The 24471-nt window shown below is 38.1% G+C and overlaps 1 protein-coding gene across 1 annotated transcript in view; it reads left to right on the top strand.

The window, feature by feature from the left end:
• LOC140241167 (complement C3-like) overlaps positions 1-24471 on the top strand; it is a 175354-nt gene that overhangs the window by 19817 nt on the left and 131066 nt on the right. Inside the window, exons 12-14 of the mRNA XM_072320928.1 lie at positions 879-1079; positions 2071-2235; positions 3018-3092. Coding sequence (XP_072177029.1) covers positions 879-1079; positions 2071-2235; positions 3018-3092 — 441 coding nt within the window. The remainder of the gene's footprint in view (positions 1-878; positions 1080-2070; positions 2236-3017; positions 3093-24471) is intronic.

Below are 24471 nucleotides of genomic sequence, written 5' to 3'. Positions count from 1 at the left end.
TTGGAAAGAAAGCACAAACTCAGGAAATGTGTGAACTGAGAAAAGAGGCTCTGAAGTACAGTGTCTATTCAAGCGCTTAATCTTTACCAAACCGTGCTGGCTGTGCCATGAATGGGACAAAAAACAGGAAGTAAACCACCAGAGTAACAACAATGAAGGGATTATCAGCTTAAACTGAAATTAAGCATGCCTCATTAACACATTCTGTCCATGATTAATGCCAACTTTCAAAGCAGTAGCACTATCCTTTCAATAGTTATTAGAGTTGAAAGTGAAGAGTGTGGACAAGGTTTTTCAGAAATTAAAAAGGGATTCTAAAGACACACCTAATCACACTATTCTACCAAAAATGTTCGAGATAAAGTGCTAAAAAAACACACTTTCCTGCCCGTTTTATGATACCAAATTTTAGCATAATGTAAAAGAAGATCCACTCTTTTAGAAAATATGAAAAAGTCAAGTTCGGCTAGGTTGACCCATTTCACTTATTTTCAATCCTCACGCAAAACCAGTGTGTGCGACTTTATGTTCGTTTTGAGGTGCACGGTCACAATTAGACAAATAGATAGTATGTAGTAATGATAAATAGACAAATAGTAGTATGAATCTACAATTATGATATAAATTAATTGAACAAAAACAGAAAAGGCAAAAAATAAAAACGATCAAGATTGACAAGTCCCCCTTTGTGACCATTGGTATAAGAGGGAGCTGTAGATAAAACATCTCGTCGAATTGCATAAAGATGACGATGTATTCCAATTCGGAATCTTTTGAGTTCAGATGTCAAACGCTCTCTGGCAGTTAGTACCACGTGGCATAAAATATTGTCATCGATCACCAAGTTTTGTTGTTGTTGTATGTTTGTTTTCACGTAGTGCGTGACAGCAGGAAAAATAGTGCACTCAGGTACGCTTCAAAACGTGGGCGTCACCCCCGTTCTACAGATTCCCATCTCACAGGCTATGGTGCCTAGAACACGGATCATTGTGTACTATTTCACTGAAACGGCAACGGGTGAAACCTACGTCACAGCTGACTCTTTGCTGGTGGAAGTGGAGGAACAATGTGGCGGCGAAGTGAGTTGGCTCAGTCTGGAGCGCGTCTGCCCAAGGACCCGGGTTCGAACCCGAGTCTGGACTGAGCAATGTTGTGTGTAATCATACCGTCCCCTCTAGCAAAAATGCAAATTTTAATACTCTGTCCCTCGGATAGGACATAAAATGGAGGTCCCGTGTGTGAGAGAGCCAAAACTCAAACACGTAAAAAGATCCCGCTCCATTCATTCATCGCAAAAAGCAGGGTGTTTAACCCAGTGAAGTGATCCCACATCACATCCAACTGGACCCCATGGAAGACCAGCTTAGCGTAAGATGGAAATGAAAAAAAAAAACATCAAAACAAAACAAACAATGTTTCGTATTTGAATAGATGGTATGGTGAAGGTGTTGGTGCATATTGCACGGATTTACCCCTTTCAATGCCCAAACGCAAGGCTACGTAGTTCTTACGTTAAGCTGCGTGTATAGTTCTTACTTCAGATCGATCTCGCAGATAAATAAGTTGATCTCGTAAATATCATCATCGATGGTTACCAAATGGATACATTGGTTATGATTTTCTGTGTAACTGGGCAGCTACTGGATCATTTAGCGTCAGTCAAAATGTGTCAGTTAAGAAGTGGCTTCAACTTGTACCGCTTACACCAGTGTACACAGATTAGGTAGTTGACAGCGGTTTCCAACTGGTTTCAAAATTGCCCGTCAAAGCTCATACCTGACGGTAATTGGCTGTTACAGTCCTGAGTTGAGTGCCCAATTCTGTGAAGGGTATTCTTGTCACCCCAAATGCAAACTAGAGGAAGAAGAAAAAAAAAAACAGCACACCACCCAAACAAGTTTGATGCAGGGGCAGTATGAAACGTGGACATATGAGATACAAATAGCACACTGATTATCCTTTATGTTCGCATATTGACTAGTTCATGACGCATGAAGTATTAAGGACAGGACGTGACAAAGGTACTTTTCCATATTGTCCCTCACTCAATATCTCTTTTGAACATGTTAGGTGACCATCAGTAGCAGGAGACCGCCTCCACTGCTTAATGAGTACTTACCCCATGCTCCAGTGAACGTAAGTACAGAAGCCCCGAGGGAGTCGGCCGTGGCAATCATGGCCGTTGATACGGCTGTCTATCTCCTCAGAGATAAGGATCGCTTGACCAGACGAAAGGTATGTAACTCTCTTACATTTCATTTTCATTTTCAGTTATTAACCAGTTGAAGGGGGACTGGTTTTGCTACAACACGCATTTCTCATAGACACCTGCCCGAGTATACTCGGGACTCGTCCTCAACGGGTTAAGTTTAAGTTTCACGAATTGCCTTCATGACATACATGCACACACAAAAAAAAAAGAAAGAAAACGTAGCAAAATATGAAAATCTCGTGTATAAGGAAGGGATAATTAAACTTACAGAATGCACCTTCGATTCAAAGCAGAGCATGTCATAATACAGAAATTAAAGCGGGAGAAGAACAGTGACAAGTCTATTCTCTTACAACTCTGCAAAGAAGATCAGTTCCTATCGGTTAAGAACTTGTGCTGCTGAACTTCTAGCTGGCACGGGTATCTTTTGATAAGACTGGGGACGAGCTTATCCATTATGAACCCTTTCTGAAAACGTTGACTGATTCCACATATTTTTTCATGGAAATGGAACATAATGTTTAAAAGAGCTGATTTCAAAAATGGCAAACTCATCTATGTCCGATAAAGGGAAAGAATATGTAAATTAAAGGTGACTTTATCCTTTATTTCTTTCAATAAACCTCGTTTGAAAAGAAGCCTTTTGGGTCATAAGCTACCACAAAAATGCGATCAGAGAATAAACTATTCATGTATTATGTGGGTCCATTGTGGCGTCTCAAAAAAAAAAAAAAAAATCACACCCATCATCCACGTTCTATTACCTTGGGACTAAAGTCTATATTTTTGTTCTCTCTCCGTGTAGATGTTCAACCGAATGAAGAGGTATGACGTTGGCTGTGGACCGGGTGGAGGGCGTACGGCGTCAATGGTCTTTGAGGTTAGATTGTATTATGACGTCGAGTGACGTACCATCCCCTCATTGTACCCAGTCTTGTTAAGACAATTGTGAAACACAACAATCTGAAGCGTATTATTGTTGAAAGTGTTATATGAACTTCGACAGAGGTTTTTTTTTTTTTTTTTGTAACTCAAAGTGGCCTACGTACGTCTTGAAATTGTCAGAGATGTTACTTGATGTGCATTAATAATGGAATAAAGACCTTCAATATTCCTGTTCATCTCTGCAGACTTTGCAGCCATTTTCCCTATTTTACCCCATAGCTGTATTTTGAAAGTCTCAACATCTTTTTATCCCTTCCACAGGGTGTTTATTTATACACATATTCAGAAAATGACATTTAGAGATAATTTTTCAATACAAAACAGAATGAGAGTAAAATAATAATTCAATCATCCACAGAAAGTGACCTACTGCATTTATACATAATAAGTTTCTGTAACTATTTTTACAACATGTTTTATTTATATTATCCTTTTTTTCATTGGCAGGAGAAAAACCAACAACACTTTTGGTGTTAAATAACTTTGATTCAATGTTCAAAAACACTTGATAAAAAGAGACAATTTTTTTCACAAAGCTATTTTTACAACATGTTTTATTTATATTATCCTTTTTTTCATTGGCAGGAGCAAAACCAACAACACTTTTGGTGTTAAATAACTTTGATTCAATGTTCAAAAACACTTGATAAAAAGAGACAATTTTTTTCACAAAGCTCTTTTCTCTACAATTCATTTGGCTTATGCATTTTTCCATCTCAAAAAAACATTTTATTTAAGATATTATGTGTTCGAATGACGGAACGTTTTTTTTTTTTTTATTTCGTGGAGAAAATTTCTCTTCTTATAACAATCATTATACAGTTTAGTGCACTGTTGTTGGAACCATGAAGTCCAAATAACTTATGTTGGTTTGTAAATACTGGATTTTGATATCTATCTTTAGGAGTAACCATCGCTCAAACTTATTCCATATAATAAATTTGAATAAGGACATGAACTATATATGTATGTATATATGTATGTGTGTGTATATGTATGTATATGCATATATATATAGGCCTATATGTGTATTTGTATAATTTATCATACTATATTTTAATGCGGATTATTATATTGATACTGTGGATGATAACTACATCACTGCTGATTGACAAATTGCCTTACATCGACGTAAATAAGCACTGAATTGATCAGTGTTTTGGTAGTAGCCATGATAAAAGATCATGGGCGTACATACTCGAGCAGGATTCGAACCTACGACCTCCTGATCACCGGACAGGCGTCATCTCCACTAGACCACCGAGCTTTCGCCCGACAGCAAGTGTTGGTTCTAATCCTTATAGCATGCAGCGGGTACTGCTTTGTTATTCAAATTCATTCGAACCTACGACCTCCTGATCACCGGACAGGCGTCATCTCCACTAGACCACCGAGCTTTCGCCCGACAGCAAGTGTTGGTTCTAGTCCTTATAGCATGCAGCGGGTACTGCTTTGTTATTCAAATTCATGAAATTCTTCCGTCGAGATGTTTTCATTGCAACTGATTGACAAATTGCCCTACATCGACGTAAATAAGCACTGCATTGATCAGTGTTTTAGTAGTAGCCATGATAAAAAATCATGGCTATTTACGTCGATGTAGGGCAATTTGTCAATCAGTTGCAATTAAAACATCTCGACGGAAGAATTTCATGAATTTGAATAACAAAGCAGTACCCGCTGCATGCTATAAGGATTAGAACCAACACTTGATGTCGGGCGAAAGCTCGGTGGTCTAGTGGAGATGACGCCTGTCCGGTGATCAGGAGGTCGTAGGTTCGAATCCTGCTCGAGTATGTACGCCCATGATTTTTTATCATGGCTACTACTGAAACACTGATCAATTCAGTGCTTATTTACGTCGATGTAGGGCAATTTGTCAATCAGTTGCAATGAAAACATCTCGACGGAAGAATTTCATGAATTTGAATACATCACTGCTGTTATTGTAACACAGAAATAATATTATGTATTGATTTTTTTTTTAAATTGATTGATCACCGGTAATATTTGATATTCTATGTGTGATATGGGTTGCAATAATATAAACTCTAATATTGTTGTTTTGTACCCCCATGTACGTGCCTAAACCTGCCATTCGTTTTGAATGAAACGGTGGACCTGGTTCTTTTTAGGTGATACGCTATCAGCGTATCACCTATTGTGATTGTCAAAATCTCTCTTTATTAGGTGATACGCTATCAGCGTATCACCTATTGTGATTGTCAAAATCTCTCTTTATTAGGTGATACGCTATCAGCGTATCACCTATTGTGATTGTCAAAATCTCTCTTTATTTTTAGGTGATACGCTATCAGCGTATCACCTATTGTGATTGTCAAAATCTCTCTTTATTTTTAGGTGATACGCTTTTAGCGTATCACCTATTGTGATTGTCAAAATCTGTCTTTTTAGGTGATACGCTATCAGCGTATCACCTATTGTGATTGTCAAAATCTCTCTTTATTTCTTTTTATTCTTCTTTCTTTCTGGACAATTTTGTGTCATCAATATCTCAAGAATGACATTACGGAATAACATGACATTTTCAGGGAACATGTCTCATGACAAAATCTAGCCACAATAAGGTTTTCATGACAGTAACATATCTATGACGTCATCTAGGCGCCATTTTGTGATTTTCGGACCATGTTACATGATCGATCATAACTTCATAACTAAAGGTCATTTCTGTATCATTTTCTGTGGACATTAAGTTTAGGTCACGCTCTATCTTACATGTTAATGCTAATTACCTAGGACATCATTACGCGCGCGTACGCGCGCATCAAACTTTTAAAAGGCTCAAAACAACTTTCCAATGGGAAATCTCGAAGTTTCAGACAATTTTAAGCGTTCCGCGCGTAGGCGTCCGTCCGCGCATTTTCGCGCGCAGTGCGCGTAAGCAACATGAAAATGCAATTGTTTTGACAGATTTGGATTCCTGATACATTAAGTAACAATATCCAATGATTTCCGATCAATTTTGACTTATAACAAAGGAATGCGCTGGCGTCAAAGTTGAAATTTCGTGTGCGCGTCTATGTGGAAATATAGCGAAAAACATGTCTTTGTTTATTTCGCCATAGCTCTTTAAAACGCAGGGTGACCCTATGTTTTTATTGCATATTACAAAAGCATATGAATTGGAAATAACATTTCAAGCATCAATATTTCCCGAAATACATTATGACGTCATCATATCATCATCTGAAATCAAAAAAGTGGAATTAATTTTTTTGAGGTACTGTTTCTGACATTCATTTTCTCGTATCTCTCTTGTTTAAGCTCAATAGTATCCCAAATTCAGATATGTTTTACTTTGAACATTTGCCTTTCAAGTCCATGTCATGGTTTTGAAATTTGATGACATCATCATACCTTAAATTGTGATTAAAGGTAAAGACTCAAAATCGGACAAATTTACGTGTATTGTCTATGGGAGGTGATTTTTTTTTTAGACCATGCATTGACTTGACAACGTTTAAGCACCTTTATCTCAGCTGATTTTGCTCCATTTCCTCTGAAACTTATGTATGTTGTAGCTCAGACAATAAGCTGCAGTCATCATGCATTTTATATTTTAAAATCTCCTCATGAGGTCGACAATTTTGTAGTTAAAAACTGAAAATGAGAATGCAATCTGTACGGAACGATTGGCGATCGTTGTTTGCAACTGTATATTGGTCGAATCCACGCGGCCACTTGTGGGAAGTTGAATAGCGCCATCTCCGTCAACAGTCACGATTGTATAATTAAAAATTTAAGTTTCGCAAACGATCTTCAGGACAGCCATTTGGCGTAATCGCTTAGCGCGCTGGGTGTTCATAACGCCATACGGGAAGGCGAGAAGTTCGACTCCCGCAGGACTTTTCCCTTTTTTTCTTTTTTTTTTCGGCTGTTCAGCTTTACTCGATGTCATTTATCGTATTATTTTATCAAGTATACGTAAGCCGTGAACACGGCTGCTCTATTTCCCTTAATTGTTTTGTATTGGAGTTTGGAGATTGGGTTTGCTTCATTAATTTTGTCACACTTAATGTTGTAAATTGCCCCTTGTTACAGTGTCCCGCTTGCCACCTTTCGTTTGCTCTTTCCTTTTCTCTTCATTGGTTATTGTTATATTGTAACAGGATAGGTAGGAACATGTACGTTTAGATAACTGGCAGGAATGGGAGCTGAATTGATTAATTCTAGTCCAGGTGTATGGCGCCTCGCTCATATCTTTGAAATTCCAGGTTGTTATTGTTTGACCCAATTACGGAATTGTAGACAGGTTTTATGTTTCTATAGAGGTATCTTATGCCACATGAGTGGAAGGCATCACTGTTTAGTAGTAGTAATGAACTTTTTCATGTTGTAAATGATATTAAGTTATGAATTTCACATCCAATCTTCGGGACAGCCGTGTGGCTTTATAGTCGCTTAGCCCGCTGCATTGTCATTATGCACTACCTTAGGACGAGATGTTCGAGACCCGCAGGACGCTATTATTTTTTCTCTCTCTCTTTCTTTGTTTTTCTTTTGGCAGTTCTGCTTTATTCCGATGTCATTTATCGTATTATCTTATCAAGTATATAACTACCCCACGAGACACAGTCACTCAAGTTCCATTTTTTTTTTTGTCGGAGGCTGGAGGTTGTATTTGCTTTATTTATCATACGTAATGTTGTAAATTGCCCTTGGTATACAGTGCCCCGCTTGCCACCTTTCGTTTCTCTTTCCTTTTCTCTACGTTTGTTCCTGTTACACTGCACAAGACAGGTCGGAAAATAATTTACATAACTCAACTGGAGCAGGAATGGCAACTGAATGAATTAACTCTAGGCCAGGTGTATAACGGCGTCTCGCTCATCTCTTTGAAATTCCAGGTTGTTATTGTTTGACCCAATAACGGAATTGTAGACAGGTTTTATGTTGCTATAGAGGTATCTTGTACCACATGAGTACAAGGCATCACTGCTCAGTAGTAGTAATGAACTTTTTCATGTCCCTCCATGTCAATTATAGTGTGTTTAAAGGGGTTGTGCGTCTATCTGCCAAAGAAAAGGAAAACCTTATTTTCGCCATGGCTGTTTCTCTATACGTAGCCGTATGTGGTGAGTGTTGTTGGTATCTGAGCAGTGAAGAACAGAGCGTCAGGCTAAAATCCCCCTTAGTTATACGCGCTAAGCGTTCAATGTCATATATCTTTATTTATGTAGTCAATCACTGCTAATGGAGTTACAGAATTATGTTATGACACGTTTCACTGAAAGTTTGTAAAGCAAAGTTTATGGACAAGGCAAGCAATTGTACATAAATAATACCATTGATTTCAGAGGGAAATTATGTTATACCTAAATGTAAGAGTATCACTGCTTTGGAATTGGTGAGACAATATGCTTGGCACGAGGGCTTCCACTTCTAATAGCTGATCCCTTTGAAGATTTGTCGGTCACGGGTGATCGTCATGATTCATCTTTCACGTAGAAGCTTACGTTCCACACTCTTAGTTCGAGAAGACTTACCATCACACTTCAAATTGCGATTAAAGGTAAAGACGCAAAATCGGACAAGTTTACGTGTTATGTCAATGGGAGGTGATTTTTTTTTAAACCATGCATTGCCTTGACAACGTTTAAGCACCTTTATCTTAGCTGATTTTGCTTTATTTCCTCTGAATCTATAGTATGTTGTAGCTGAGACAATAAGCTGCAGAAATCACGCATTTTATTTTTGCAAATCTCATCAGGTTGATAATTTTGCAGTTTAAAACTGAAAATGAGAATGGAATGTCGACCAGACGATTACTGAATCATCTTTGACATACATAACTTTACGTTCCTCATGTTTTCTCGTCGAGACGTATGGCCGAGTGGTTAAAGGCGACGTTTCAGAGACGTGAGGTTGCGGGTTCGAACCCCACAAGAGCACGAAACAAAATACTTACTTTTTTTTTTACTTTTTTCTTCAATGGAGTACTACACCTTCACCTATGCAGAAATCACGTTCGCATGTAACCGCACCTATACGCACACACACACAATATCCCTTTGTTTTGTGTTGGAGACTAAAGCGCTTCGACTGGAAATTTCGACTTGAAAATACACATGTAAATGTGAAGGTGACCCTTAAAAGACCTTATCGCCATGTTTGATTTCTGTTTTTTAACAGTATAAAGACCTATTGGTAAATATTCATTTACATATCCTGTCTGATCGACTTACTTGCCCACGCCGACACACGCATGAAATGTTCACATGGTTGCATGACAGAAACAATTTCATCTGAATTATGTGGGACTGTATAAAGAATAGGACTTCACGAATGTGTCTCATGTCCTCTATTTGTCTGTTTATGCTAAAAAAACAACTGCTATAACATCTAATACATTTTGCTTCACTTGTCACACAAAAGGTTATAAATTGCAGTTGTGCAGTATATTTTTGCCAGCTCTCGTCTTCTCTTCCCTTTTCGCTACGTTTGTTTTGTTATACTGAAGGTGGGGATTTATGCATTTATATAAATACTTCAACTTGAGTGGGAAAAAGAACTGAATTGATTTACTCTAAGCCAGGTGTATACCGTCTCGCTCATCTCTGTGATATTTCGTACTGTATTGTTTGACCCAATAACGGAGTTGTAGACAGGCTTTATGTTGCTTTAGAGGTATCTTGCGCCACATGAGTGGAATGCATATGCTGTTTAGTATTAATGAAGAGTTCTTTCATGTCCCTCCGTGCCAATTACAGTGTGTTTAAAGGGGTTGTGTGTCGATCTGCCAAATAAAAGGCAAAACTGTTATTTAAGTAATGGCTGTTTCTCTATACGCAGCCGTAGGTGATGAGTGTTGTTGCCATCTGAGCAGTGAAGAGCAGAGTATCAGGTTATAATCCCCTGAGTTATATGTGCTAAGCGTTCATTTTGATATATCTTTGTTTATCTAGTAGTCACTGCTAATGGAGTTACATAGTTATGTTATGACACGTTTCACTGAAAGTTTGTAAAGCAAAGTTTATGGACTATGCAAGCAATGGTAGGCCTACATGATTAATACCATTGATTTTAGAGCGAAATTATGGAATGCCTAAATGTCATTGTCTCATTGCTTTGTTGAGACAATATGCTTGACACTCCTTCCACTTCTAACTGTTCCCTTTGAAGATGTGTCGGTCACGGGTGATCGTCATGATTCATCTTACGTTCCACACTCTTGGTTCGAAAAGACTTACCATTTAGTTACGTGGTTAGAAGCTATGTCTCTTTCTTTATTTTAGTTGAGGTAATGCCGCTTTCGTCAGGTACAAATCATATTGTCATGTAAACAAACACACACTCTCTCTATTTGCCTCTGTTTTGTTTTTGGACGTTTCATTGCTTTTTCTGCCGGAAAATTTCACAGGCTTGTAGCTGCAAGGGCTTTCTTTATTTTTCCTTTTTTTCTTAGGCAGTTCAGCTTCACTCCTATGTCATTTGTTTCACTATTTCCTCAAGTATACACATCCCCACGAACACAAACACGCAATTTCCCTTATTTTATATCGGAGGTTAGAGTGTTTCTGTTGCTCGTGGGAATTTTTGTTTATCGCCAAATTACAATTCATTTAGCTAAACATGGATACTCAACCAGCAGAGCCCTTAAAATAAGTCAGCAAGTAGTTACTAGTACAATATAGCACCATATTTCGTCCGGGTATAAATCCCATTCTGTAAAGACACGCACTCGCTGTATTTTCCTTTGTTTTGGATTGGATGATTCATTGCTTAATTGCTGGAAAATTTTACAGGCTTGTAGCTTTAAGAGCTCTCCAAACTGATCATATTAATGACAAGATTCGATATAGCAGTTTTGGTTATGGAAATAAGGGCTAGAGTTCATATTTTTAAAAGACCACTATTAAAGTCAAGACGATCTTTAGAACACTGTATTGACGTGTTTCAATTTGTTCGTGTTTATATTTGTTCGTCATCGTAGAGATACACTGTACTAAGAAAACCTGTTAATCTACTTGGGCCTACTTGCACACGCAGACACACGTACAGGACTTTCCATGTGGTTTGCATTGTTACTAACAATATGATCTGAATAATGAAGGTCCAAAAAAATCGACTTTGCTAAAATATTATTGCAGAAATATAACTTAAAATCGCTATATTTAATTGTTTCGTTGTCAATCACTGGTGACCGATATCTGATGACCCAAAGCGTATCACCTAACTCGTCTTTAAAGTGACGAGTTTCATGTCTCGTTTCTTATTCTTCTTTCTTTCTGGCCTATTTTGTGTCGTCAATATCTCAAGAATGACATTACGGAGTAACATGACATTTTCAGTCAACATGTCTCATGACAATATCTAGCCACAATAAGGTTTTCATGACAGTAACGTATCTATGACGTCATCTAGGCGCCATTTTGTGATTTTCGGACCATGTTACATGATCGATCATAACTTCATAACTAAAGGTCCTTTCTGTATCAGTTTTTGTGGACATAAAGTTCAGGTCACGCTCTATCTTTCTTTCTCAGATGCTAATTACCTAGGACGTCATCTAGGACGCGTAAGCGCGCGTCAAACATTTAAAAGGCTCAAAACAACTTTCCAATGGGAAATCTCGAAGTTTCAGACAATTTTAAGCGTTTCAAACAATTTTGCGCGTGCGCGTCCGTCCGCGCATTTTCGCGCGCACAGCGCGTCAGTAACATGAAAATGCACATTTTTTGACTGATCTGGATTCCTGATACTTTGAGTAACAATATCCATTGATTTCTGATAGATTTTGACAAATAACAAAGCAATGCACTGGCGTCAAAGTTGAAATTTCGCGTGCGCATCTATGTGCAAATATAGTGAAAAAACATGTCTTTGTTTATTTCGCCATAGCTCTTTAAAACGTCAGGTGACCCTATGTTTTTATTGCATATTACAAAAGCATATGAATTGAAAATAACGTTTCAAGTATCATTATTTCCATAATTAAAATATGACGTCATCATATCGTCATCTGAAATCAAAAAAGTGGAATTAATTTTTTAAGGTACTGTTTCTGACATTCATTTGCTCGTATCTCTGTTGTTTAAGCTCAATATTATCCCAAATTCAGATATGTTGTACTTTGAACATTTGCCTTTTAAGTCCATGTCATGCTTTTGATATTTGATGACGTCATCATACCTTAAATTGTGATTAAAGGTAAAGACGCAAAATCGGACAAGTTTACGTGTATTGTCTATGGGAGGTGATTTTTTTTAAAAGCATCAATTGACTTAACAACGTTTAAGCACCTTTATCTCAGCTGATTTTGCTTCATTTCCTCTGAAACTTTAATATGTTGTAGCTGAGACAATAAGCTGCAGTAATCATGCATTTTATTCTTTGAAATCTCCTCATCAGATTGACAATTTTGCAGTTTAAAACTGAAAATGAAAATGGAATGTGGACAAAACGATTCCCCATGTATCTTTCACATACATAAGTTTACGTTCCCCATATTTTCTCGTCGAGACGTATGGCCGAGTGGTTAAAGGCGCCGTCTCAGAGACGTGAGATTGCGGGTTCGAACCCCACAAGATCACGAAACATTTTTTTTTTTATTTTACTTTTTTTCTTCAATTTTGTATTTCATATTCGTCCATGTAGAAATCACGTTCGTATATAAACGCACCTATACACACACACAGACACACACACACGCCATATCCCTCTTTTTTGTGTGTTGGAGACCACATTGCTTCGACTGCAGCAACATTTTGCAGGTTGACTTTGTCAAACCGATCATAGTATGTAATGACGACGACTGAGGTGTTGTACTTTGAACAATTGTCTTTCAAGACGATGTCATTGTTTTGTAATTTGATGACGTCATTACACTGAAAATTGTGATTAAAGGCAAGGTATCAAAACCAGCCGATTATAGGTTTTATGTCTGCGGGACGTATTTTTCCCAAGTTGCCAGAAATGGCATAGTGACCTCAGTCGTTACAGGGCCGCTTCTCCGTCTAGCAATGCAATAGATGTTCACCAGGCCACGTTAGTTGAGTGGGCATTGACTTTCCCCCTGTTATATCTATACATTGTTTGTTTTTTTTTGTCTTACCATTTCCGTGGATGACCCGTGGCCGAGTGGTTACAGAAACGGTTTCGCATGCACGCTCAATATAAGTTCAAGGTGCCTATATCACATTCTTTTCTTTGTCGATCACAGATGACCGTCATCTGATGACCACAAGCGTATCACCTAACTCGTCCTCAATGTGACGAGTTTTCATGTCTCGTTTTTTATTCTTCTTTCTTTCTGGACAATTTTGTGTCGTCAATATCTCAAGAATGACATTACGAAATAACATGACATTTTCAGTCAACATGTCTCATGACAAAATCTAGCCACAATAAGGTTTTCATGACAGTTACATATCTATGACGTCATCTAGGCGCCATTTTGTGATTTTCGGACCTTGTCACATGATCGATCATAACTTCATAACTAGATGTCATTTCTGTATCATTTTCGGTGGACATGAAGTTCAGGTCACGCTCTATCTTACTTTTTAACGCTAGTTACACAGGTCATCATTACGCGCGCGTAAGCGCGCGTCAAAATTTTAAAAGGCTCAAAACGACTTCCCAATGGGAAATCTCGAAGTTTCAGACAATTTTAAGCGTTTCAAACATTTTCTCGCGTGCGCGTCCGTCCGCGCAATTTCGCGCGCAGAGCCCGTAAGCAACATGAAAATGCAATTTTTTTGACTGATTTGGATTCCTGATACTTTGAGTAATAATATCCATTGATTTCCGATCGATGTTGACCTATAACAAAGGAATGCACTGGCGTCAAAGTTGAAATTCCGCGTGCGCGTCTTTCTGCAAATATAGTGAAAAAACATGTCTTTGTTTATTTCGCCATAGCTCTTTAAATCGTCCGTTGACCCTATATTTCTATTGCATATTACAAAAGTATATGAATTGTAAGTAACATTCCAAGTATCAGTATTGCCAGGAATACGCGATGACGTCATCATATCGTCATTTTAAATAAAAAAAGTGGAATTGATTTTTTTGAGGTACTGTTTCTGACATTCATTTGCTCGTATCTCTGTTGTTTAAGCTCAATATTACCCCAAATTCAGATATGTTGCACTTTGAACATTTGCCTTTCAAGGCCATGTGATGGTTTTGAAATATGATGACGTCATCATACTAGAAATTGTGATTAAAGGTAAAGACTCAAAATCAGACAAGTTTACGTGTTATGTCTATGGGAGGTGATTTTTTTTTTAAACCATGCATTGACTTGACAACGTTTAAGCACCTTTACCTCATCTGATTTTACTCCATTTCCTCTGAAACATAAATATGTTGTAGCTGAGACAACAAGCTTTAGTAATCATGCATTTTATGTTTTCAAATCTCCTCATCAGGTTGACAATTTTGCAATTTAAAACTGAAAATGAGAATGCAATCTGTACGGAACGATTCCCAATTTTTCTTTGCAACTGTATATTGATCGAATCCACGCTGCCACTTGTGGGAAGTTGAATAGCGCCATCACAAGTCAACACTGTCACGATAGTATTTAGATTTAAGTTTCGCACTCGATCTTCAGGACAGCCATGTGGCATAATCGGTTAGCGCGCTGGTTGTTCATAACGCCATACCGGAAGGCGAGAGGTTCGACTCCCGCAGGACTTTTATCCGTTCTTTCTTTTTTTTCTCTTTTTTTTTCGGCAGTTCAGCTTTACTCCGATGTCATTTATCGTATTACTTTATCAAGTGTACGTAACCCGTGAACACGGCTGCTCTATTTCCCTTGTTTTGTATTGGAGTTTGGAGATTGGGTTTGCTTCATTAATTTTGTCACACTTAATGTTGTAAATTGCCCCTTGTTACAGTGTCCCGCTTGCCACCTTTCGTTTGCTCTTTCCTTTTCTCTTCATTGGTTATTGTTATACTGTAACAGGATAGGTAGGAACATGTATGTTTAAATAACTTGCAGGAATGGGAGCTGAATTGATTAACTCTAGTCCAGGTGTATGGCGTCTCGCTCATCTCTTTGAAATTCCAGGTTGTTATTGTTTGACCCAATAACGAAGTTGTAGACAGGTTATATGTTGTTATAGAGGTATCTTGTGCCACATGAATGGAAAGCATCACTGTTTAGTAGTAGTAATGAACTTTTTCATGTTGTATATGGTATAAATATTTAAGATAAATATATATATATATATAAATAAAAAAAGATTAAAGATAAATTTCACATCCAATCTTCGGTACAGCCGTGTGGCTTTATAGTCACTTAGCGCGCTGCATGGTCATTATGCACTACCTTAGGACGAGATGTTCGAGACCCGCAGGACGCTATCATTTTTTTCTCTCTCTTTCTCTGTGTTTCTTTTGGCAGTTCAGCTTTATTCCGATCGATGTCATTTATCGTATTATCTTATCAATTATACTACCCCACGACACACAGTCGCTCAAGTTCCTCTTTTTTTTTGTCGGAGGCTCTAGGTTGGATTTGCTTCATTTATCATACGTATTGTTTAAATTGCCCTTGGTACAGTGCCCCGCTTGCCACCTTTCCTTTTCCCTTTCCTTTTCTCTACGTTTGTTCCTGTTATATTGTCACAAGACAGGTCGGAAAATAATTTGCATAACTCAACTGGAGCAGGAATGGCAACTGAATGAATTAACTCTAGGCCAGGTGTATGGCGTCTCGCTCATCTCTTTGAAATTCCAGGATGTTATTGTTTGACGCAATAACGGAGTTGTAGACAGGTTTTATGTTGCTATAGAGGTATCTTGTGCCACATGAGTAGAAGGCATCACTGTTCAGTAGTAGTAATGAACTTTTTCATGTCCCTCCATGTCAATTATAGTGTGGTTTAAAGGGGTTGTGTGTCTATCTGCCAAAGAAAAGGAATAACTTATTTTCGTCATGGCTGTTTCCTCTATACGTAGCCGTAGGTAATGAGTGTTGTTGGTATCTGAGCAGTGAAGAACAGAGCATCAGGCTAAAATCCCCCTTAGTTACACGCGCTAAGCGTTCAATTTGATATATCTTTCTTTATGAAGTCAATCCCTGCTAATGGAGTTACAGAATTATGTTATGACACGTTTCACTGAAAGTTTGTAAAGCAAAGTTTATGGACAAGGCAAGCAATTGTACATGAATATACCTACCATTGATTTCAGAGGGAAATTATGGTATGCATAAATGTAAGGGTATCATTGCTTTGGAATTGCTGAGACAATATGCTTGGCACGAGGGCTTCCACTTCTAATAACTGATCCCTTTGAAGATGTGTCGGTCACGGGTGATCGTCATGATTCATCTTTCACGTAGAAGCTTGCGTTCCACACTCTTGGTTCAAGAAGACTTACCATCATACTTCAAATTGTTATTAAAGGTAAAGACTCAAAATCAGACAAGTTTACGTGTTATCTCTATGGGAGGTGATTTTTTTTTTATTTGCATTAACTTGACAACGTTTAAGCACCTTTATCTCAGATGATTTTGCTCCATTTCCTTTGTAACTTAAGTGTGTGGTAACTGAGACAATAAGCTGCAGTAATCATGCATGTTATTCTTTGAAATCTCCTTATTAGTTTGACAATTTTGCAGTTTAAAACTGAAAATGAGAATGGAATGTGGACAAAACGATTCCTGATTCATCTTTCACATACATAAGTTTACGTTCCTCTTTTTTTTTCTCGTCGAGACGTATGGCCGAGTGGTTAAAGGCGACGTCTCAGAGACGTGAGGTTGCACACGTGCGGGTTCGAACCCCACAAGATCACGAAACAAATTACTTAGCTATTTTACTTTTTTTTCTTCAATTTTGTATTACATATATCGTCCATGTAGAAATCACATTCGTATATAAACGCACCTATACACACACACACAGACACACACACACACCATATCCCTCTTTTTTGTGTTGGAGACCATATTGCTTCGACTGCTGCAAAATTTTGCAGGCTGACTTTGTCAAACTGATCATAATATGTAATGACGACGACGAAGGTGTTGTACTTTGAACAATTGTCTTTCAAGACCACATCATTGTTTTGTACTTTGATGACGTCATCACACTGAAAATTGTGATTAAAGGCAAGGTATCAAAACCAGCCGATTATAGGTTTTATGTTTACGGCACGTATTTTTCCCAAGTTGCCAGAAATGGCATAGCGACATCAGTAGTTACAAGGCCGCATTTCCGTCTAGCAATGCAATACATGTTCACGCGGCCACGTTGGTTGAGTGGGCATTGACTTTTCTCCCTGTAATATCTATACATTTCTTTTTTGCCTTACCATTTCCGTGGATGTCCCGTGGCCGAGAGGTTAGGGAAACGGTTTTGCATGCAAACTCAATTATAACTTCAAGGTGTCTATATCACATTCTTTTCTTTGTCGATCACAGATGACCGACATCTGATAACCCCAAGCGTATCACCTAACTCGTCAGTCTGACGAGTTTCATATCTCGTTTTTTTATTCTTCTTTCTTTCTGGACAATTTTGTGTCGTCAATATCTCAAGAATGACATTACGAAATAACATGACATTTTCAGTCAACATGTCTCATGACAAAATCTAGCCACAATAAGGTTTTCATGACAGTAACATATCTATGACGTCATCTAGGCGCCATTTTGTGATTTTCGGACCTTGTCACATGATCGATCATAACTTCATAACTAGATGTCATTTCTATATCATTTTCGGTGGACATGAAGTTCAGTTTACGCTCTATCTTACTTTTTAACGCTAGTTACACAGGTCATCATTACGGGCGCGTAAGCGCGCGTCCAAATTTTAAAAGGCTCAAAACGACTTCCCAATGGGAAATCTCGAAGTTTCAGACAATTTTAAGCGTTTCAAACATTTTCTCGCGTGCGCGTCCGTCCGCGCAATTTCGCGCGCAGAGCCCGTAAGCAACATGGAAATGCAATTTTTTTGACTGATTTGGATTCCTGATACTTTGAGTAACAATATCCATTGATTTCCGATCGATTTCGACCTATAACAAGGGAATGCACTGGCGTCAAAGTTGAAATTCCACGTGCGCGTCTTTCTGCAAATATAGTGAAAAAACATGTCTTTCTTTATTTCGCCATAGCTCTTTAAATCGTCCGTTGACCCTATATTTCTATTGCATATTACAAAAGTATATTAATTGTAAATAACATTCCTAGTATCAATATTGCCAGGAAAACGCGATGACGTCATCATATCGTCATTTTAAATAAAAAAAGTGGAATTGATTTTTTTGAGGTACTGTTTCTGACATTCATTTGCTCGTATATCTGTTGTTTAAGCTCAATATTATCCCAAATTCAGATATGTTGCACTTTGAACATTTGCCTTTCAAGTCCATGTGATGGTTTTGACATATGATGACGTCATCACACTAGAAATTGTGATTAAAGGTAGAGACTCAAAATCAGACAAGTTTACGTGTTATGTCTATGGGAGGTGATTTTTTTTAAAACCATGCATTGACTTGACAACGTTTAAGCACCTTTACCTCATCTGATTTTGCTCCATTTCCTCTGAAACATAAATATGTTGTAGCTGAGACAATAAGCTTTAGTAATCATGCATTTTATGTTGTCAAATCTCCTCATCAGGTTGACAATTTTGCAATTTAAAACTGAAGATGAGAATGCAATCTGTACGGAACGATTCCCAATTTTTCTTTGCAACTGTATATTGATCGAATCCACGCTGCCACTTGTGAGAAGTTGAATAGCGCCATCACAAGTCAACACTGTCACGATTGTATTTAGATTTAATTTTCGCACTCGATCTTCAGGACAGCCATGTGGCATAATCGGTTAGCGCGCTGGTTGTTCATAACGCCATACCGGAAGGCGAGAGGTTCGACTCCCGCAGGACTTTTATCCGTTCTTTCTTTTTTTCTCTTTTTTTTCGGCAGTTCAGCTTTACTCCGATGTCATTTATCGTATTATTTCATCAAGTGTACGTAACCCGTGAACACGGCTGCTCTATTTCCCTTGTTTTGTATTGGAGTTTGGAGATTGGGTTTGCTTCATTAATTTTGTCACACATAATGTTGTAAATTGCCCCTTGTTACAGTGTCCCGCTTGCCACCTTTCGTTTGCTCTTTCCTTTTCTCTTCATTGGTTATTGTTATACTGTAACAGAATAGGTAGGAACATGTACGTTTAAATAACTTGCAGGAATGGGAGCTGAATTGATTAACTCTAGTCCAGGTGTATGGCGTCTCGCTCATCTCTAGAAATTCCAGGTTGTTATTGTTTGACCCAATAACGGAGTTGTAGACAGGTTATATGTTGCTATAGAGGTATATAACTTGTGCCACATGAGTGGAAAGCATCACTGTTTAGTAGTAGTAATGAACTTTTTCATGTTGTAAATGGTATAAAGATTTAAGATAATATATATATATATATATATATATATATATATATAAATAAAAAAAGATTAAAGATAAATTTCACATCCAATCTTCGGTACAGCCGTGTGGCTTTATAGTCGCTTAGCGCGCTGCATGGTCATTATGCACTTCCTCAGGACGAGATGTTCGAGACCCGCAGGACGCTATCATTTTTTTTTCTCTCTCTTTCTTTGTGTTTCTTTTGGCAGTTCAGCTTTATTCCGATCGATGTCATTTATCGTATTATCTTATCAATTATACTACCCCACGACACACAGTCGCTCAAGTTCCTTTTTTTTTGTCGGAGGCTGGAGGTTGGATTTGCTTCATTTATCATACGTATTGTTTAAATTGCCCTTGGTACAGTGCCCCGCTTGCCTCCTTTCCTTTTCTCTTTCCTTTTCTCTACGTTTGTTCCTGTTACACTGTCACAAGACAGGTCGGAAAATAATTTGCATAACTCAGTTCAGTTCAGTTCAGTTCAGTTTTTATTTCTGCATTTCAAAATCAATACAAATCCACAAATCAACAAAATACTTACATAGTCATTTACACAGCTAATATTCGTAACGTTTGGATCTTACATACATTTTTTTTTTTCAAGAACGAATATCATATATGAAAGGAAGCAATAGGAAATGATAAAAATGAAATGCAGGGGACCATCATCATAAGCTAAGCTTGACGAGGAAGATGGCCCCAGTGACGAGGAAGATGGCCCCAGCTGGAGTAGGAATGGCAACTGAATGAATTAACTCTAGGCCAGGTGTATGGCGTCTCGCTCATCTCTTTGAAATTCCAGGATGTTATTGTTTGACGCAATAACGGAGTTGAAGACAGGTTTTATGTTGCTATAGAGGTATCTTGTGCCACATGAGTAGAAGGCATCACTGTTTAGTAGTAGTAATGAACTTTTTCATGTCCCTCCATGTCAATTATAGTGTGTTCAAAGGGGTTGTGTGTCTATCTGCCGAAGAAAAGGAAAACCTTATTTTCGTCATTGCTATTTCTCTATACGTAACCGTAGGTGATGAGTGTTGTTGGTATCTGAGCAGTGAATAACACAGCATCAGGCTAAAATCCCCCTTAGTTATACGCGCTAAGCGTTCAATTTGATATATCTTTATTTATGTAGTCAATCACTGCTAATGGAGTTACAGAATTATGTTATGACACCTTTCACTGAAAGTTTGTAAAGCAAAGTTTATGGACAAGGCAAGCAATTGTACATGAATAATACCAATGATTTCAGAGGGAAATTATGGTATACCTAAATGTAAGGGTATCATTGCTTTGGAATTGCTGAGACAATAATTATCTTGGCACGAGGGCTTCCACTTCTGATAACTGATCCCTTTGAAGATGTGTCGGTCACGGGTGATCATCGTGATTCATCTTTCACGTAGAAGCTTCCGTTCCACACTCTTAGTTCGAGAAGACTTACCATCATACTTCAAATTATGATTAAAGGTAAAGACTCAAAATCAGACAAGTTGACGTGTTATGTCTATGGGAGGTGATTTTTTTTTTTAAACCATGCATTGACTTGACAACGTTTAAGCACCTTTATTTCAGCTGATTTTGCTCCATTTCCTCTGAAACTTAAGTATGTGGTAGCTCAGACAATAAGCTGCAGTAATCATGCATTTTATTTTTTTCAAATCTCCTCATCAGGTTGATAATTTTGCAGCTAAAAACTGAAAATGAGAATGGAATGTGGACCAAACGATTCCTGAATCATCTTTCACATATAAGCTTACGTTCCTCATATTTTCTCGTCAAGTCGTACATGGCCGAGAGGATAAAGGCGACGTCACAAGAGACGTGAGGTTGCATACGTACGGGTTCGAACCCCATAAGAGCACGAAACAATTAAAATGCTTACATCTTTTGCTTTTTTTCTTTTATGGAGTATTCACCTTCGTCCATGTAGAAATCACGTTTTCATGTAAACGTACACACACACACAGGTACACACACACACACACACACATACAATATCCCTTTGTTTTGTGCTGGAGACCACATTGCTTTGACTGTCAACTTGGACTTGAAATTACAAATGTTAAAGTGAAGATGACTCTTAAAAGACCGCATGGCCATGTTTGATTTTCTTTTACAATATAAAGACCTATTGGTAAATACTCATTCACATATCCTTTCCAATCAACTTACTTGGACACGCCGACACCACACGAAATTTTCAATTGGTTGCATGACAGAAACAATTTCATCTGAATTATGTAGGACTGTATAAAGAATTGGACTTCACGAATATTTCTCAATATTACTTCAAGTCGCTACTTAACATTATTTTCGTTGTCGATCACTGAAAATGAGAATGGAATCTGGTCGAAACGATTCCCGATTTATCTTTGCAACTGTATATTGATCGAATCTACGCGGCCACTCGTGGGAAGTTGAATAGCGCTATCAGTCACTTGACGTATATCGCCAAAAAACTGAATATCAATGTAAATTTGTGTTGTGTATAGCATCCATAGATAGATTTAAGTTTCGCAAAAGATCTTCGGATCTTCCGTGAGGCAGAATCGCTTAGCACGCTGCGTGTTTATAATGCCCGACCGGAAGGAGAGAAGTTAATCGAGTCCCGCAGGACTTTTTCCTTTCATTTCTTTTTTCTTTTTTTTTTTCAGTTCAGCTTCACTCTGATGTCATGAACACAGCTACTCTATTTCCCTTGTTTTGTATTGGAGTTTGGAGGTTGGGCTTGCTTCTTTAATTTTGTCACACGTGATGTTGTAAATTGCCCCTTGAAACAGTACCCCGCTTGCCACCATTCGTTTTCTCTTTCCTTTTCTCTTCATTTGTTCTTGTTATACTGTAGTAGGATATTTAGGAACGTGTACGTTTAAATAACTAACAGGAATGGGAACTGAATTAATTAACTCTAGTCCAGAACAGGTGCATGGCGTCTCGCTTTGTATCTCTTTGGAATTCCAGGTTGTCGGTTATTGTTTGACCAAATAACGGAGTTAAAGACAGGCAGGGAAGGAAGTGACTTGATATTGCTTCATAATGAGGAATTTCGGGCAACACCTTTCCAAGTGTAGTGATTATGACGGGGTTCTCTGTCGTTTATTTTCGTCATGGCTGTTTCACTAGTTTAGCCATAGGTGATATTATGTTGTTGGCATCTGGGAGAATAGAACAGATGAGTACCAAACTGGAATAGCCCTATAAGCAAAGTGGTAAGCGTTCAATTTTTTGCATTATCTTTCTTCTTTAAAGTCAATCACTACTGATCGAAATACACAATATTATATGACACGTTCCATTGGTAGTCTAGGAAAAGGGAGTTAATGCACGATGCAATGATAAATGTGCTACCATTGATTTTAGAGACGTCATTGTGGTGTGGTACTGGTGATGGTAAGGGAACCATAGATTGCTTTTAAAGTAATGAGACAATCATTGGACCTTTGCATCAAACCGTATTCCCATCTAGAATATAATGCATGTTCGTGCGGCGTTTTTTTTTAAATCCTGACGTGGACATTTTCTTTTTCTTGTTTTTAATTTAAGAATGTTATATCTAAATTTGTTTCTTTCCCCTAACATGTTTTTTGGTTGAATATAAAGTTGGACGTTCCGTGACCGAGCAGCGATTTAGTTACAGTTTCAATGCATCTTGTTTACCATCTTCTCTGACATTAAATTGATGGTTTTTATATTTGACATTGTCTGTCTATTTGCCTGTTTATGCTCATAAAACACTGCTATAACAACTAATACATTTGCTTCACTTGTCACACGCAATGATATGGATTGCAGTTGTGCATGCAGTTTTACTTCCGCCACCTTTCGTTTTTCTCTCCCCTTTTCCCTCACTTTGGTTTTGTTATACTGCAGATGGGAATGATTACAATAACATAACCCAACTTGAAGTAGGAATGAGAACTGAATAGATTAACTCTAGGCCAGGTGTATATAGCGTCTCGCTCATCTCTTTGAAATTTCAGGTTGTCATTGTTCGATCAACGGAGTTGAAGACAGGCTTTATGTTGCTATAGAGGTATCTCGCGCCACATGAATGGAATGCATACGCTGTTTAGTATTAGTAATGAATTTTTTCATGTCCATCCCTGCCAATAAAAGTGAAGTGTGTTTGACGGGGTTCTGTGTCATTCTGCCTATGAGAAAGTAAAGTTTTATTTTCGCCATGGCTGTTTCTCTATGCGTGGCCGTGGGTGATGGGTGTTGTTGGCATCTGGGCAGAAAAGAACCGAGTATCATGCTATAATACCCCCCCCCCCCCCCGTTAGGTTCTAAGCGTTCAATACGGTGATATATCTCTCTTCTTTATTATGTCAATCACTGCTGATGGAATTACAGAATTATGTTATGACACGTTTCACTCAAAGCTTAAAAAACAAAGTTTATGCACGATACAAGTAATGGTGCATGAGTCCTATAGGCCATTGATTTTAGATGAGAAATTATGATATGCCTATAGTAGTGGTGTCATTGATTAGGAATTAATGACACAATTAAGCACTCCTTCCACTTCTAACTGTCCCCTTTGAATGTGTGTCGATCACGTGAGATCGTCATAAATTATCATTCACGTATAAGCTTACGTTCAAAGTGTACTCTTAGTTGGAGGAGACCTATAGTTACATGGTTAAAGGCGATGTCTCTTTCGCTGGAGCCGTACGTTTGGCCCGTGTTTCTTTTGCCCTTTTCTCTTTAATTGAGGCATCACTTTCGTCCAGGATAAATCACATTCTCATGTAAACAGACTCACTTGCTCAATATCCCTTGTTTTGTATCGGAGGCTTCATTGGTTTTACTGCTGGTAAATCTCACAGGCTTCTATATAGCTGTAAGAGCTCTCTGAAAGAATCATTATGATAGCAAGATTAGAGGGAGTCATAATGGTCAAAGGT

The sequence above is a fragment of the Diadema setosum genome, chromosome 17, assembly GCF_964275005.1.
Source record: "Diadema setosum chromosome 17, eeDiaSeto1, whole genome shotgun sequence".
In the NCBI taxonomy this organism is placed as follows: domain Eukaryota; kingdom Metazoa; phylum Echinodermata; class Echinoidea; order Diadematoida; family Diadematidae; genus Diadema; species Diadema setosum.
This window is presented reverse-complemented; position numbering and strand designations above follow the sequence as displayed.